General features: G+C 46.2%; 1 protein-coding gene across 3 annotated transcripts in view; it reads right to left on the reverse strand.

The window, feature by feature from the left end:
• Positions 1 to 17,917, reverse strand: part of Dnah2 (dynein axonemal heavy chain 2) — a 128,465-nt gene that overhangs the window by 44,162 nt on the left and 66,386 nt on the right. For all 3 annotated transcript variants that reach the window (XM_048365884.1, XM_048365885.1, XM_048365886.1), the window contains 20 exons: positions 17,249 to 17,350; positions 16,815 to 16,940; positions 16,240 to 16,350; positions 15,792 to 15,980; positions 14,940 to 15,043; positions 14,652 to 14,841; positions 13,257 to 13,437; positions 11,227 to 11,354; positions 10,562 to 10,714; positions 10,178 to 10,303; positions 7,904 to 8,122; positions 7,064 to 7,181; positions 6,724 to 6,860; positions 5,872 to 6,009; positions 5,402 to 5,560; positions 2,450 to 2,602; positions 2,168 to 2,259; positions 1,718 to 1,916; positions 1,355 to 1,579; positions 598 to 702 (listed from right to left, as the gene is read on the reverse strand). In XM_048365884.1, the coding sequence (XP_048221841.1) occupies positions 598 to 702; positions 1,355 to 1,579; positions 1,718 to 1,916; positions 2,168 to 2,259; positions 2,450 to 2,602; positions 5,402 to 5,560; positions 5,872 to 6,009; positions 6,724 to 6,860; positions 7,064 to 7,181; positions 7,904 to 8,122; positions 10,178 to 10,303; positions 10,562 to 10,714; positions 11,227 to 11,354; positions 13,257 to 13,437; positions 14,652 to 14,841; positions 14,940 to 15,043; positions 15,792 to 15,980; positions 16,240 to 16,350; positions 16,815 to 16,940; positions 17,249 to 17,350 (2,955 nt within the window). The remainder of the gene's footprint in view (positions 1 to 597; positions 703 to 1,354; positions 1,580 to 1,717; positions 1,917 to 2,167; positions 2,260 to 2,449; positions 2,603 to 5,401; positions 5,561 to 5,871; positions 6,010 to 6,723; positions 6,861 to 7,063; positions 7,182 to 7,903; positions 8,123 to 10,177; positions 10,304 to 10,561; positions 10,715 to 11,226; positions 11,355 to 13,256; positions 13,438 to 14,651; positions 14,842 to 14,939; positions 15,044 to 15,791; positions 15,981 to 16,239; positions 16,351 to 16,814; positions 16,941 to 17,248; positions 17,351 to 17,917) is intronic.

Raw genomic sequence — 17,917 nt, forward strand, 5'->3', positions numbered from 1 at the left:
AATATGTTACATATAATTTATAAAATATATGCACATATGTATATAAATGTCTTTATATGTACACACATACATCATATAGAATTGAATATTAAACACTGTTCTTCCCGAAAGCGGTTTCTTTGTTTTTTTAGTTTCACCAATTTGTCTGCTAACTTCTAATCAAGATCTTCAGAGTTCAGCCTCCTGAGCAGCTAGGAATCTGGGCATCAACCACTAGGACCTAGCTAGGTTTGGGGTTCTTTATGGTGTCACCTCACCCTACCCCTAGCACTGCTGTGGGCTCCTGGCTCAGCAGGATCTACCTTCCTGAGTCTACTTAGGCCCCACACTCAGGCCACCCACTACGACCACAAGGCTCCACATTCCAGAGCCAGCAGGCCACCCTTCCATCTTGATGCTCTCCGGGTTCAAAGGCAGCAAGGCTTCCACAGATGCCCGCTACGCCCCCCTGCCGCCCCCCCTCACCCCCCATGTGTCATCTCTCTGAATGCATCTCTGCTCAGTGGCCCTTAACCCCTTCCTTGCTCTGCCCTATCATTTTCTGGGACAAATATGGGTTTGCCAGTCCCCACCCCATAGCCCCCACTATGGCCTCACTGTGGGAAAGGTCATGTTGACAATGTTGAAGCGACTCTGTAGCCTTGGGGAAATGGCAGTCCGTCCACCTCCAAGGGGGCCCATGGCAGCCATCAGGAACATGTCCTAGAGAGCAAAGACAGGAAGAGACAGAGACAAGTAGGATGGTGCACAGAAACAGGGATACTGTTCCCGGCATCAGTAGCTCATACCAGTAATAGTTTTTATTTTTGTTTTTGACACAGGGCCATGCCACTACCTTTGCCTGTTCTGGACTCAAATTCACAATCTTTCGGCTTCCATGTCCTGGAATTATAGACATGCACCATCATGCTCATCATGAGAATGTGTGTGTGTGTGTGTGTGTGTGTGTGTGTGTGTGTGCGTGCTAGTACCAGGCCTCCAGTGCTCATTCATCTTTCTTGCCCATGGCTGGAGTGCTACCACTTTGAATTGTGCCTCCAGTCCAGTATTTTGCTGCTTGATTGGCGATGGAGTCTCACAGACATTTTCTATCTGGGCTAGCGTTGAACTGCAGTCCTCCAGGTTTTGGCCTCTTAAGTAGCTATGATGACAGGCATAAGCCACTGGTAAGGAAAGTTAATAATAGGGCTGAATAACTTGGGAGCCAGGAGCCTAGGTCATAAGGAAGAAGCAGGGATTTCTGTATGGAAGGAATCTAGAATTATAGGAGCCCAAGGTCTCAGTGGCTGTGGGATTGATTTTATCTATCACAGCAGGGCCCCAGGGTCTGAGAACAAAATCTCAGGTTGCTTACTCGAATGTGCTTGATGGTCTGCTTCAAGCGATCATACCAAAAGCCATAGTCAATCCAAAGGCGGATCAGCTCCAGAGGTGGCTGGGATCCAAATGTGTCCTTAGCTGGCATGTTGAGGTCATCCATAAAGGTGATCATACTTTTGCCCCCAAATGGCACATACACACCCTTGGTTCGCTTCTCCACTCTGCTCTCAATGATACTCTGCACATTGTTGGATGTGGTCTGGGGAAGAGGTGGTCCACCAAGAGAAATATATGGTCAGAGAAGAGGGTCAATTTGGCACTAAGATTCTGAAGGAGAGCAGAAAGCAGGGAACATTCTGGGAGCTGGGTCCCTGGCCCTGAGCCCTGCCCCACACACCTGTGCAGACATGTTGACAATAAGCACCGACCACTGGCTGGAGGGCAAGGACTGTAGAACACTCTGGGCTATGGAGGTCTTTCCAGTCCCCACAGGACCCACCAGCAGGACAGGATTCTGATTAGCCACCAAGGTGCTCACCAGGTAGTTGTAGCGAACAGTGTCGATGGTGGGCACCATAATCTTATAGAAGGGGGCGCTAGGGAAGGAAAAGGATCATGTCTCAGGGATCGTGGGCCAGCTCCTTTCTAAATCCTGCTTTATTCTCCCTCCTAGATTTATCTTCCATCATCTCTGACTCTTGTGGGGACTGGAGATGGGACGTTCTCCTTAAGGACCCTGCCCTGAGATCTCATTTCCCATATCAAAAGTCATCTCTCCTCTGGGATCCATCATTCTTGCCACATCTACCAATTGCAGACCTAAGCACATCCCAGAATCTGCTCTCACTTTGGAGGGTAGCGCCAGCTCTTAGGCAGCTTCTCTTCAAATGATGTCCAAGTCCGTATCTTGGGGTTCACATAATACTCATACACTGTGTCCTAAGGAGAACATAGAAGTTAGGTCACCAAGACCTCCCTCCAACTCTCGAGAAAAGGCTCACAGAGGAGCAGGAAGAAAGAAGAGAGCCAAGTTGCAAGGCAGAAACTCAGGAAGAGTCTGAGGATCAGGCATGCCTTGTATATCCTGGAAAATAGGACAAATGGGACAATGGAGTTTGAAAGCTCTGACCTTATTGGGAAAGGAACCCTCAATTTCTCGGAGGTAACTGTCGATCTTCTTGCGGCCATCCTCATCCACAGAGCCACACACAGACCAGATCATGCTGAATACGAACATCATCTCTACCATAGAGCTATAGTTGTCACTATCCGCGGGGTTCACCTGAGGGGAAGAAGAGAAGAAGAAATGCCCATAAGAGATGGAGAGATTAAGCTGGGTACTGGTGGCTCACTCCTGGAATCCTAGCTACTCAGGAGGCTGAGACCTAAGAATCACAGTTTGAAGGCAGCTGGGGCGGAAAAGTCCTTGACATTCTTATATTCAATGAACCAGCAAAAAGCTAGAAGTGGTGCTGTGGCTCAAAATTGAAGAGCACCAGCCGTGAGCAAAATAGCTCAGGAATAGTGCCCAGGCCCTGAGTTCAGGCCCTATACCTAATAAAATAAAAATACAATACACCAACTCAATAACAGAGTCAGCATATTGAGAGCTCATGATCTCAGCTCCCCACTCAGTGGGGCACATGACAGATGCAGTTCAGGCAGGTACACGACCAGAGGCTGCCAGCTCCAGGGGCATCACTGAAGAAAACAGTTCACCTGGTGCCCTCCTGTCATCCTGGCCCACCACAGGAAATGGCCATGGCTCAAGTGTGGGAAGCACCTGACGATAAGGTGCTGCGTGAAGATGCTCAGAACATCAGATAATATGACATACAGGATACTGGCATTGGTATGAAGAATCTTCAAATCCACAAAATATAGCTCGGAAAGTATGCTGAGAATCTATGGTCTGCCATATATAATCCAGAAGAGAGTGTGTGTGTGTGTGTGTGTGTGTGTGTGTGTGTGTGTGTGCATGTGTGTGTGTGTGCATGTGTGTGCCTGTGCCTGTGTGCCAGTAGTAGTAGGATGTGAATTCAGGGCCTCATTTAGTTTAGGTTTTTCTCTTAGGAAAAAAAATAAGAGAAAAAATTTCTTGCTTATTAGTCTTTTCCATCAAGACTAGTGCTCTACCACTTGAGCCATACCTCCACTTTCAGCTTTTGTCTGGTTAATTGGAGATAAAAGTCTCCCATATTTGTCTATCAGGGCTGACTTCAAACCAAGATCCTCCTATCTCAGCCTCCCGAATAGCTAGGATCACAGGTATGAGCTACCAGTGCCTGGGGCTTAAAATCAGGGCCTAGATGCTGTCCCTAAGCCTCTTTGTGCTCAAGGCTAGCACTGTACCACTTGAGCCACAGCAACACTTCTGGCTTTTTCTGTGTAGTTTATTGGAAATAAGAATCTCACAGGGGGCTGGGAATGTGGCTTAGTGGTAGAGTGCTTGCCTTGCATGCATGAAGCCCTGGGTTCAATTCCTCAGCACCACAGCCAGGAGTGGCATTGTGGCTCAAGTGGTAGAGTATTAGCCTTCAGCAAAAAGAAGCTAGGGACAGTGCTCAGGCCCTAAGTCCAAGTCCCCCAAGGACTGGCAAAAATAAATAAATAAAATAAGAGTCTCACAGACATTCCTTCCCTGGCTAGCTTCCTCAGATCCTCAGATCTCAACCTCCTGAATAGCTAGAATTACAGGTGTGAGCCACCAGCACCTGGTGAGGCCAGAATTCTTATTGTGTACTTCCAGCTCACCCCCAGCACAATACACTATCATCATGGTCAAGCCTTCTCCTTGGGGTGTCTGCTATGATGAAGAACATCTGTCTGGAAACACCATACTGCTTGCTGCTCCACTGCCCTGTCACCCCTGCCACTCCTACCTGCTAGTTTCAAGCATCAGCCCCTTGCTTAGTCTGGGTAGCTCAAGTGTGCCTATATTTTCCCAAAGGCTATTCATCCCCTTCTGCTCCCAGGAAGCCTTCACCTCCCAGCTTAACTAGACACTCCTTCCCACACATCACCTTACAAAGCCATTTTAACTGTTATTAACTCATAATGAATACCTTAAATTTTTTTTGTTGGTTCTGGGACTTGCACTTGGTGTTTTGAGCTGTCAATTGGCTTCTTTCTCGAGTCTCTACTATTTGAGCCATGTCTCTAGCCTGGCTATTTTCTGGTTATCTAGAGATGGGGTCTCTTGAACTTTTCTGCCAGGGCTGGCTCAAACTGTGATCCTTCAGGTCTCAGTCTCCTGAGAAGCTAGGACTATTGGCAGGAGCCACACTGGTACCCAACTTTTATAGATCTTATCTAGTGTTTATAATATATTAATAGTCATCTGGTAACATCTTTAAAAATACTATGAATCATTTCTAGGCAGTAATTTTTATCTCCATAGAAAATATCAAATTTTGGTTCTCCCTCCAAAATTCTAAACTAAAGTTTCCCTAAATATCAATTAACCTGAAATTTTCTAGAAACCCTCATCAGAGTAAGCAGACAGCTCCTTCCAATAGAAATGGTTTCTAAGGGTCACACATAAACAAAATAATAATAGTTATATTTGTGAAAGGATAGGATAATGAGATGCTGAATGAACTGTCCCTTATCTCACAGAAAATGGGTGGGAATTTATAGCAATGAGACTCAACTATGGTCTATACTCAATGAATGAATGAATGAATCTATCTATATATCTATGTATCTATGTATCTATGTATCTATGTATGTATGTATGTATGTATCTATCTATCTATCTATCTATCTATCTATCTATCTATCTATCATGTTGTTGAGGATCTACCAGTGCTCTACCATTTAGCTACATCCCAGCCCTTGGTATATTCAATGTAGAGTCTCTAAAGTCTCTAGTCCTGGCTTTCAGTGAAGTTCAGCAAATGTGCCACAAGTACACACACACACACACACACACACACACACCTCCTTGCATTCACAGTCATCCTGAGGCCTTCCATTGTAGTGTCTGTTCCACTCAAATCTGGCACTAAAACTAAAGTTGTCCCCAGGATGTCATGATCTCCTTGTTTCTGCTCCTGCCTGGGCTAGGGCTGCCCCTTACCCCATTCTCTGGTGTGGCCAGGACTGAGTACAGCTTACAGAGGGAGATGATGCCACTGTACTCAGGGATAGGCACCAGCTCGATGCAGTTGTCCTTCTTAAAGGCCAGAATCCTGTTGATGAACTTATCAAACATGCGCTGAAGGGGTTCCACCTCAGCCTGGAAGTGAACAAGAAGAGACTATTCACTCTTTTTGTTTGTTTTGAGTTTTTTTTTGCTAGTCCTGGGGCTTGAACTCAGGGCCTGAGCACTGTCCCTGGTTTCTTTTTGCTCAAGGCTAGCATTCTACCACTTGAGCCACAGCGCCACTTTCGGCTTTTTTCTATATATGTAGTGCTGAGGAATCGAACCCAGGGCTTCATATATACAAGGCGAGCACTTTACCACTAGGCCATATTCCCAGTCCAAGACTATTCACTCTTAATGTTCCATGGGCCGCTCTGATCATTCTCTCTCACTTCCCTTCATACCTTCGGCCTCTTCTCCAGCCACGATTGAACATAGGGCTTCCAGCCGAGGTCCACATAGTCAGTGTAGACCATGCCACAGCGAGAGACAGTAGCTGGAGAGGCCACTGCCAAGTTCTCCACTTCAAATAAGAGTGACACCTAAGGATATAGTTTTATTAGAATTCAGTCTTCCTCTGTTCCCCCACCAGTCCACAGTAATAAAAACACTCCAGAACTCATGCCCCAACCTATGTCTCTATCAAGTAAATTATAACAAGAATAAAGACCTGACATTCCCAAAATGGTGCATTTTCTAAAAGAAATTAGAACGTATTTAAGGTTATCCTTGGGAAAAATACCAATCTTACTTCCATAGTAGAAGAGGAAAACAGTTCATGGGCTCATATACCAGACCTACAATAAAGACCAGGCCACACAGGCCAGGGGAAACAAGGCTAAGGAAGGACTAAATCTATACTGTGCTTTCTAGACACAAAGTTCTTTTCTCAGCAATCATAGTAGGCAAAGATTCCTTCCTTCCTTCCTTCCTTCCTTCCTTCCTTCCTTCCTTCCTTCCTCCCTCCCTCCTTCCCTCCCTCCCTTCCTTCCTCCCTTCCTTCCATCTTTCCTTCCAGATGGAACACAGGGCCTGGCACACAGTAGGCAAATACTCTATCACTAGCTCCAGCCCCAGCCCAGACAAAGTATTTTGCTACAGCCACCAAGACCTTCCCTGAATCTAGGCATTTTCCTCCCCAGCTCTCTCCTACAGAACTTATTCTTCAGATTCTGTTCTCCCTCCTAGCCCCTCATCATCTTCACACTGAGTCCTGCAGTATCCTAGGATGTAGCCAGCCACATGGCAACCCCTACCTGCTCAGGCATTGCAATGCGTTCTCCATTGATCAGCGTCAACACTTTGTTGTCATCCATGACAGAGTTCATACTCTCAATCCACAGTGTGTCCACGGGACCATCAAAAAGGATCCATTTCTCATCTGGTTTCTCATCTTAATAGTAGGTGAATAAAGAAGGCAAGGGTCTCTTGCCTTCCCTCCTCAATCAAGCTCCTCAGCACATGCTTCCTTGTACTTCTGTCTCCTCCCACCCCCCAGCATTTCTCTCCCACATCAGAACTTTCTGTCCCAAGATTGTCTGTTCTTCTACGAGATTCAAATTTCTATTCTCCCCAGCTCCATGATCCCCTGAATACCTGCACATGCCACCCGCATGACGCTGGACAAGATGCCATCTGTCCATTCATTAGTGTTCAGATCATATTCTCCATACAGTTCTCCTAGGGACAGTGCCTTAGGGTTCAAGGGGTACTCCTGAAAAAACGATACCAGGATGGATTTGTGTGTGTGCATGCACACAGGTGTCCTAGGGCTTGAATTTAGGGCCTAGGCACCCCTGAGCTTTTGTGCTCAAGGCTGATGCTCTGCCACTTGAACCACAGCTCCACTTCCAGCTTTTTGCTGGTTAATTAGAGATAAGCATTTCATGGACTTTGAACAACAATCCTCAGATCTCAGCCTCCTGAGTTGCTAGGATTACAGGTGTGAGCCATTAGCACCCAGCTGGGAAGGGTTTTCTGTTGTTTTTTAAGAAACTGCACTACCAAACTCTCAAGACCTCTCTCTCTCTCCACCAGCTCCTTTTTTTTTTTTTTTTTGGCCAGTCCTGGGCCTTGGACTCAGGGCCTGAGCACTGTCCCTGGTTTCCTTTTTGCTCAAGGCTAGCACTCTGCCACTTGAGCCACAGCGCCACTTCTGGCCGTTTTCTGTATATGTGGTGCTGGGGAATCGAACCCAGGGCCTCATGTATACGAGGCAAGCTCTCTTGCCACTAGGCCATATCCCCAGCCCCAACCAGCTCCCTTCTTAAGACCTCACTTTCAATCCAGCCCTGTTCTTAGGTTCTTATATTTGTACCTCATCTCCCAATCTCTCCAAGATCTCCCTTGGGCCAGGACCTGGCCACTGCTGACTCCCAACCTCCACTATTCCTGCCCCTTGTCTCTGCCAGTGACTCCAGTGTTCCAACTTCATACTTTAACAATGTTGAAGTTGGGGTCTCCAGCACGGCACAGCGAGGTGAGGGAAGCCTGCAGGATTCTCCAGGAGGTAGTCTTGCTGCTGCCTGTGCAGCCAACAATCATGGTAGAGTGGCGGGAGTTCTTAGTTTCATACAACTGGATGACCTTGGTGAGGGTGAACTGCGTGATCTGTAGGCCCATATTGAGAATCTCCTGCTCAATGGTCTCCCGTAGCTGAATGTGAGAGAGAAAGGACTCTGAGGCCTCCGGGACTTTCAACATCCCTTCAATACCTGGATGGTTTGTTCAAGCCACTAAAAACAGCACGAGAGCTTTTTGGACTTGAAACTGCTTATTCACTTGGAAGCCAGCCAGGTGCAGAGCTACTCAGTTCTGGAGTCACCCAGTCTGGGATTCAGCTTCCAGCCAAGTGATCTTCACTTAGTTACTTCTCTGTGCTTTAGTAGTTTCGTATGTACAATGTCTAACAGGTAGTGTTAGACACTTTTTCTATTATTAGCCATAAATACTTATGAAGCCCTCACAGTATGAAGTAAGTACTGTGCTAGGGATACAGTTGGGAACAAAATACATTTTATCCTACTGCAGAGCTTACAATCTGGTGAGAGAGCCAGAGCCAATTTTTGTGTGTGTGTGTGTGCGTGCTTGGGATCAAACCCAGGACCTCCCACATGCTAGGCAAGTGTGCTACTCACCACCAGCCCTAATTAAAAAAATCATCATTGGAGTTTTAAAGTAAAGTAATGCTTATAGAACCATGACCCATATGGATCAGTCCCAAAATAGTGGGCCACATTTTTCCTTCAGGTTTTTAAAAAGCTACCCTGCCCACCCCACAGTAGTAGGGTTTAAATTCAGATATTTCCACTTTTGCTCTACCATTGAGACATGCCCCCTAAGTTCTTTTGTTTTAATTTTGTTTTTTAGATAAGGCTTCACACTAACTGCCCAAGCTGGCTTCAAACCACAATCCTCCTCCTACCTCCCAATCCTGTCTCCCAAATAGTTGGGAATACAGGCATGAACTACCATGTTCAGCTAACAGCCATTATGTTTAAGATAATGTGTTCATTATGGGAAGGGGAGAGAAGCAAAGAACAAAGTCATCACAGCCACAAGCTGTTCAGTTGGACATGTCCTTCTAGGTTCATTGTGGACACACAATGATCCATTTTAAGTTAAATAAGATCACACAGAATGGCAACTCCTCTGTATAACACCTTAGTAATAACAATAAAATTATATTTTAAAATACATCATACATACTGGGAATCTTCACAATTCAAAAATCTCAATGCTACATGAATATTTTGATAACCAAGAATGCACTACACCATCCCAATCTGTTACAAAAAGTATGACGCTTTTAAAAATCAAGTAAAGTGTGTATGTGTACTGGTACTGGGCTTGAACTTGGGGCCCCACACTCTTCCTTAGCCTTTTCGTCAAGACCGGGTGATCTGCCACTTGAGCCACAGCTTTACCTCTGGATTTTTGGTGCTAATTGGAGAAAAGGTTTTTCTGCCTGGGCTGGCTTCAAACCTTGATCTCAGTTTCCTGAGTAGGTAGAATTACAGGCATGATCCACCAGCACCAGCTTGTTTTGTGATTCTTCATATGACTTGTCTATTTTCTGCTGTAGCAATTCTTTTAGGCATAAGTGGATGTTTCATTGCTCCAGAAATAATTTGCTTTGCTTCTTCCAGTCACCTGGGGGCACTAACAACCTAGAACTCTTTAAAATTAAAATCTAAATTTAAAAATTACACAGCAGTGCCAGGGACCAGTGGCTCATGCCTGTAATCCTAGCTACTCACGGAGGAGTCTGAAATCTGAAGATCATGGATTGAAACCATCATAGGCAGGAAAGCCTATGAAACGCTTATCTCCAATTAATCCCCAGAAAAGCTGGAAGTGAAGCTGTGGTTCAGTGCTAGCCTTAAGCAACTCTGAGACAGGTCTAGACCCCGAGTTCAAGCCTCAAGATTGGCACGAGAGAGAGAGAGACAGAGAGACAGAGACAGAGACAGAGAGAACTATTTCATGGAAATCTTTGAGCAGGTATAGCTGGGAGGTTGAGAACTGTGGTCAGAGAGTAGACTATTGGAGTATAATATAAGGTAGCCAAAAGAGTGGTCAACTGTCTCGCTCAAAGTCATAGATGGCATAACATAGATGGCATAGATGGCAGAACAAGGCCTGGGTGCCACACTTCCTGTTTCTGGATGTACACATAAGGTCAGGGAAGGTAACAGACAGCAAAAATACCTTGCCATAATCAATGACGGGCAGCTCGATGTTGGGGAAAAGGTCTTGCACGATGGCATTGAATAGTGGCACATCAACTGACGTTAGCTTGGCGATATTCATGTCTCTCATTGAGAGCAGCAGAACCTAGATGGGAAGGATGGGAGCTCCAGCTTGAGGAACCAGGCCCTTGGCATTTATGGGTCCTCTTGTTCCCCTAAGAGTGCAAGGTTAGGAGCCAAGAGTTAGTCCTCAGTGATAGGACAGGTAGTGCTTGGACAACACAGGAGACAAGGCATGAAGAAGGGAATCCAAGTCTTGTGAGAGATTTGGAATGTTTTGGTGAAGACACGTAAGAACAGAGACAATAGAGGCTACAGTTTGAGGACTTTGAGCCTGGTCTACCTCTTCATCTGCCAGATCTGGCTGCAGGCGGCGCTTCTTGCCAGCATAGCGAAGAAGGGAGGTGAGGGCACGGAGGCCAAAGTCATAATGGTCCTGTCTGGAGAGCTGCTGCACAGCAAGCGAGTAGAGCGTATAGACCTTCTTAGCCAAGATCTGAAAACCAAACAGAAGGGAAAATGACCCTGCTCTCCACTAATGTGTGTGTGTGTGTGTGTGTGTGTGTGTGTGTGTGTGTACTGGCACTAGGGGTTGAACTCAGGATCTTGCACTCTTGCTTAGCTTTTTTTGCTCCAAGCTGGTGCTCTACCACTTAAGCCACAGCTTCACTTGCAGCTTCCTGGTTATTAACTTAAGATAAGAAGGTGTTTCTGCCATGGCTGGCTTCAAACTGTGATCCTCGGATCTCAGCCTGTGAGTAGCTGGGATTACAAGCATGAATTACTAGTGCCCTGGATCAGGGACTTGTGCTGAGAATTGGGAAAGAGGAAAGTTTTTGACACTGTAGAGGGAAGGCCTCCCTTCTATGAATTCTTCTGCTTCCACTCCTACCAACAATAGCCTAAGCTCCTTGTAGGACAGCTGACTGTGAGGCCTCTGGGGAGTTTCTGACCAGGGAATGATTTTGGAAGAGAAATAAAATAATAAGAAAAGGATTCTTGAAATACCTTGCAGTTGCCAAATCCCTCCCCAAACAAAATGATTTCTGCAATAAGGACAGAATCAGGCACCACCATGGCAATCGGACGGAACATGGATTTCAGATTTTCAGGAAGCTCTGTGCGGCCAGCATAGCCTAGTAAAGAATAATGCTTTTTATTTAGCATCTCTTCATTTTCTTCTCTTGACTTGCTTCCCCAAACCCCCTTCCCAATCAATCTCATTTTGCCCAGCTCTCACTCTATCCCTAATTTTCTCCCCAACTCCAACTGCAGGATTGCATCCTTTCTTATCTCAGCCCTTTGCTCCCCATTCTACTTTGCTCTCTAGTACTTTCTTTATTTTCTGCATGGCCTTTTTCAAACGGAAATCACAGAGCTGCTGATTTCCCATCTCTCTAAATTCTATATATAGCTTACATCAGTCCTAATAGAAATCACAGCTGTTTCCTGATTTTTTTTTTCAGGACCAAAATCTTTCCCATGCTTGTTCTTTCCTAGACCCTTCACCAGAGCTGCTCCTAGGGTGCGGTAATGACAATCTTAGGCCTCGAATTTTAAGGTGATTCTCCCATTCTGCAAAAAGGTATGGAAGGTAGCCAGGTGCTAGTGGCTCATGCCTGTGATCCTAGCTATTCAGTAATGCTGGCTATTTCTGAGGATTGCAATTCAAAGCCAGCCCCATCAGGAAAGTATGTGAGACCCTTATTTCCAATTAACCACCAAAAAGCTACAAGTGGAGTTGTCACTCAAGTGGTTGAGTGTTAGCCTTGAATGGAAAAAGGTAAGGGACAGTGCTCAGGACCTGAGTTCAAGCCCCAGTATCAACACATACAAGTTTAAAAAAAAAAAGTATGACTGGTAGTCTAGAATTCTTGGAGCTGGCCCAATAGCACAAGATAGGTAAGTCTTTAAACTAGGGCTAGAAATAGACACTAAGCAATAATTGACTCCTTTGGAGAGAACAGTTAAGATTGCCTCCCTTTCTAGGTATTTGTGGCTCATGCCTGCAATCCTAGCTATACAAAAGGATGAGATAGGGCTGTGAATGTGGCTTAGCAGTAGAGTGCTTGCCTATCATGCGTGAAGCCCTGGGTTCCATTCCTCAGCACTACATAAACGGAAAAAGCCAAAAGTGGCGCTAGGCTCAAGTGGGACAGTGCTAGCCTTGAGCAAAAGGAAGCCAGGGACAGTGTCCAGGCCCTGAGTCCAAGCCCCAGGACTAGCAAAAAAAAAAAGGGGCTGAGATATGAGGATTGTGAATTGAAGCCAGCACAGGCAGGAAAGTCAGTGAGACTGACCTCTAGCAAAAAGCCAGAAGTGGAGGGATGGCTCAAGTGTCAGAGCTCCATTCTTGATCAAAAAAGTCAAGTGAGAGCACAAGTCCCTGAGTTTAAGCTCTAAGTTATCCTTCTCTCACTCTTTGTGGTCATAGTTTGGGTCCAAAATAATCCTCAAAGGTTAATATATTCAAGGTTCTGTTCCCAGAGGTGGGGCCTTTGGGAAGTGATTGGGTCAAGAGGGCTCTTTATCAATGGATTACTCCATTGATGAGTTCCTAGCTTAATGGGCTATGGAGGCCATGGATACTTTAGGAGGGGGGCTTAGGCACACGGGGTGTGCAGGCTGTATTTTGTCCCTTGCATGCCTCTTTTCCTTCTCCTGGTATCTCTCTCCACACCCCTCCCCCCCACTGCCTCCTTCCTTGTCTCTCTCTTCTTCCTAGATGTCATAAAGCGAGCTCTGTTTTATCTCCATGCTCCCCCCTATGATGCTCTTCCTTCCATAGGCCCCCAAAACAAGGGAGCCAGGTGATCATGAGCTACAACTTCTGAAAACATGAGCAAAAATAAATCCTCCCTCCTTTAAGTTAATTTTCACAGGTATCTTTTCACAGCAACAGAAAGCTGATTAACACCATTGTCTAGCACATCTCACTTGGCTTAAACAAAGACGTGGAAAAGGATGATACAGCAGCCTGATCTGAATAACCAGCTCTTCCAACCTTCCAGAAGCTTCATTGACTCCTAGCCACCTACCGGGATTCATGGTAATGAAGATGCCACAGGACCACACCAGATTTATTTCAAAGCCTTCAAAATAGAAGCGGAGGAGGCTGGCAGCCAAGGCAGACAGGATGGACAGGATCTGCTGGGCTACCACTGACAATACCTCGATGTTGATGCGGTTAAACTCATCAAAGCAGCCCCAGGCTCCAGTCTGGGAGGAGGTAGGGAGGGTCAGTCACTGGGAGCAAGAGAGGTGCCCCCAAGATGCCAGAACATGTGATTCACATATTTTTGGTGGGCAAGGTGGCCTCTGAAATATGGTAGCAGATTTGTACTGTTGTTTCTATGAGTGTGTGTATGTGCATGCACATGTGCATGTGTGTATGCGTGTACCAGTCCTGGGGCTTGAACTCTGGGCCTGGACACTGTCCCTGAGCTTCTTTTGCTCAAGGCTAGTGATCTACCACTTAGCCACAGTGTCACATTCATTTTTTTCTGAGTAGTTTATTGGAAATCTGAGTAGTTTATTGGAATCTCATAGACTTTTCTGCCAGACTGGTTTCAAACTGTGATCCTCAGATCTCAGCCTCCTAAGTAACTATGATCACAGGTATGAACCACTGGCACCCAGTCCTGTTGTAACTTCATTTTTGTTTTGTCAGTAATGGGGCTTAAACTCAGGGCCTGCGTGCTGTCCCTGAGCTTTATTGCCCAAGACTAGGGCTCTACCACTTTGAGCCACAGCGCCACTTCTGGTTTTCAAGTGGAGATAAGAGTCTCACAGCCTTTCCTGCCCAGGATGGCTTTGAACCAAGATCCCCAGATCTCAACCTTCTTAGTGGCTAGGATTATAGGTGTGAGCCACCAGCATCAGGCCTGTTGTAACTTCTCACTGGAGCATTCCATCAGACAGGACAGCCTGAGGTCATGCTAGAAATGGTATGAGTTGTAAAGAGTGGAGAGAAATTTGTGTGCACTGAGTAATTCCTGTGTGCCAGGCAGTTTCTGTACATGATCTTTATTTAATCCTTATCTAATCTTCTAATTTTGCAAAAAAGCAATGTGAAGCTTGGGGCTTTCCCAATTGAAAGAATTATCTGAGGTAATGCAATGGAATAAGCTCCAAAACTCGGAGTGAGATTTTGGCTTTCAATTGCCTTTTTTTTTTTTTTTGGCCAGTCCTGGGGCTTGGACTCAGGGCCTGAGCACTGTCCCTGGCTTCTTTTTGCTCAAGGCTAGCACTCTGCCACTTGAGCCACAGCACCGTTTTCTGTATATGTGGTGCTGGGGAATTGAACCCAGGGCCTCATGTATACGAGGCAAGCACTCTTGCCACTAGGCCATATCCCCAGCCCTTTCAATTGCCTTTCTAGAAGTCATAGGCATGAAAAGGAACCCCTGGGTCAGAATGCCAAGGACACTAACCTGGGCCAGGCCTGAGTACATTCGACCCATGGATTTATAGTCCAGGCCCTCAGAGCAGTTGACCACAATGACATATATACCCAGGCCCTTGCCCAGGTCCTTAACAGTCTCCGTCTTTCCAGTGCCTGCTGGGCCTTTGGGGGAGCCCCCTCGATGTAAGTGCAGCGCAGTGGTCAGTGTCATGTAACACCTGAGAATTGAGCACAAGACTTGGGTCAGATTCCTAGAGGCCTCTATTGGCTCTGCAGCCCCCACCCCAACCACCTTATTCATCCCCAAAGGGCAAACCTATCTGTCAGTGGGGTGATGACCAGCCGGCCAGAGTTCCCCAAGTACTCATAACCATACTGGAATTGTGTATTAGTCTGGCGGATTATGCAGTCATCAAAATCCTAGGGAAACAAGGCAGAATGAGACTGAGGTACTTACTCTAGGAAGAGGAAGAAGGCTCAAAGAGAGCAAAGGATTGTGGGTAGACAGGGAGTCCATTTGAGAGTTAGAAAGAGGGAATGGCTTGTGGCCACGATGGAAAGAGGTTTTACAATGTGTGCCTACCCTGAGCTGTGGCAACAATTCTTACTAAGTTGCTGTTGAGAGTTGCCCAGAGGGAGCATTGCCCATAATTTTTTCATTCCTGAATTAGGATGTGAGACAGAGTTAGGAACTGAAGTAGGACACTATAATAGGATCAAGGGTTAGATTAAGGTTTGATTGCATTTAGAAATTTTGAATTTAAAGCCTGATGATGGTGGTTCACACCTGTAATCCTAATTACTCAGGAGGCTGAGATCTAAGGATCACAGCTCACAGCCAACTTGCACAGACACAGCCATGAGACTCTTATCTCCAATTAACCAGCAAAAACCTAGAAGTGGAGCTGTGGCTCAAGTGGTAGAATATCAATCCTGAGATATGAAGCTAAGGGAGAGTGCCCTTTTTCTCAGTTCAAGTCTCTAGTACCAGCAGAAAATGAAAGAAGGAAAGGAAAAGGAAAGGACAGGAAGGAAAGGGAAGGGAAGGGAAGGGAAGGGAAGGGAAGGGAAGGGAAGGGAAGGGAAGGAAATAAAGGAAAAGGTTGAATTTAATGAAGCCTTAAGGCTAGTTTGGGAGTAGAAGAGTAGAGAGCTGTCCACGTGGCACCTTCTCCCAGTAGAACCGAAGTTGACTGAGCCAGTCAAAGGAGTTGACATCCATAAGGCCGCTCTTATAAAGCCTTTCCAATACATCCCGGGCATGAATTTCTATTGTCACCAGAGCCACAATTTTAAGCCTCATGATCTTGGTCAAGTTCCCTCTGATGGCTTCTGAATATTTGTTTAGTATGGACACCTGTGGTATGAAGTGGGAGAGAAGGACAGGGCAACTGAGGCAATGTCACCAAAGTCAAATCTCACCTCATCCCAGCCTAACCCCATGCTGATCTCACCCATCATTCCTCCACCCAGTAGTGGCACAGGAAAACCTCACCAGCCTTGCACCCTCATTCAGACCCTTTGGTACCAACTCCTTGCTAACTCTGGCTCCAATGTTCATCTTCCTCCCGCCAATGTCAACCCTAGGGCTGTCTCAGACTTGATGAGCTCCCCACCTGTTTTTTCTTCATGACCTTGAGGATTTTCTTGTCTGCCCGCTCCTTCGCTGTCATCAGGCATTTGGTCACATCCGCTGTCCACTGGATCTGACTGGCTGCGATTACCACCTGCAGCAGGGGCACAAGCTGGTCCCCAGCCCCATGCTTGACCACCCACACAGTGCCAGAAAGGAGACAAGAAACTTCCATTTTGTGAGACTCTAAGGTCTGCCTACCTGCCTTCCTTCCTTCCTTCCCTCCTTCCTTCCTTCCTTTTCCTTACTTTTTAGTGTGCCAGTACTAGGGCTTGAACTCAGGAACTGGGTGGTGTCCTTTAGCTTTTTCACTCATGGCTGGTACTCTACCACTTGAGCCACAGTTCCACTTCTGGCTTTTTGGTGGTTAATTGTGCAATGAGAGTCTCACAGACTTTCCTGCCCAGGCTGGCTTTGAACCATGCTCCTCAGATCTCAGCCTCCTGAGTAGCTAGGATTACAGGTGTGAATCACCAGTGCCTGGCTACTCTAGGGTTTACTCTCCTTGCTATTCCCTTAATTCCAACTTGTTCCCCATCTGTGTTGGTCTCAGCTCACCTGCCCTGCCCATTCCTTCACCCATTTGTCCCTCTTGTTGAGGAACTTCTTAAGTGCCACGCGGCAGTTCCGGAGAAGGTCTCGCAGCGTTATCCTCATGGTCCTTTCCACATCGCCCAACCAGTTCTGGAGGAAGGTGAAGAATAAGATGACTCAATCTCAAGGTCAGAGTCAAAGACAAAGTACTTGGGAAATGGAACTTCAGAACTTAGTACCCAGGGGAAAAATAAGAGGTAGGCCACAGTTGGCTCCAAAAGAAATGGAGGCAGAAGACAGATGTTTACAATAGCCAGGTATGGCGGGTGGGTGTGTAAAAAGCAACTGAAAACCCAATTAATATCCCTTTTTGGTGATGTTCTATCTTCATAGAGTCAAGCTGGCTTTCTAACAGGAAGAAAACTCAGCTTGGTTCTTAGGCCCTCTGCACAACTTACCTCCACAGGCCCTTCTAAAAGTACTGAGTGGAGGAAATCAATATATTCGCCATCACCTGAGAACATTCCCACAGCTTCCAATTTGTTGCTGGGACCCACAACCTGGAGTAAAAAGAAGCTATTAATGCACTTACCTGCTTGTTGTTTTTTTATATTCACCTATCGTATTTGGATCTTTAAAGGGTAATTTCTTCCTCTCCTCTCCCCTCCCCCCATACTCCTTCTTTTTCCCTCCCTCTCCTCCCTTCTCCACCCCTCCCCCTTTCTCCTCTCTCCCCTCTTCTTCTCTCCTCTCCATATTGCCATTTCTGAAAAGTTCTATCCTGTAAGTATCTAGAAATATTTTTGTGTCAGGTGCTGTTGGGTCATGCCTGTAAACCTAGCTATCCAGGAGGCTGAAATCTGAGGAGCACAGTTCAGAGCCAGTGTAAGCAGGAAAATCCATGACTCTTTTCTCCAATTAAGCACCAGAAAACTGGAAGTGCAGCTGTGGCTCAAAGTGGTGGAGCACTAGCCTTGAGTGAAAAAGCTGAAGGACAGTGCTCAGGCCCTGAGTTCAAGACCCACAACTAACAACAACAATAAGAATTGTGTGTGCAGGTACGGGAGCTTTAACTCCAGCTTCATTTTCTCACTTGGCTTTTTCACTCAAGTCGGGAATTCTACCAC

Source organism: Perognathus longimembris, chromosome 17, assembly GCF_023159225.1.
Source record: "Perognathus longimembris pacificus isolate PPM17 chromosome 17, ASM2315922v1, whole genome shotgun sequence".
In the NCBI taxonomy this organism is placed as follows: domain Eukaryota; kingdom Metazoa; phylum Chordata; class Mammalia; order Rodentia; family Heteromyidae; genus Perognathus; species Perognathus longimembris.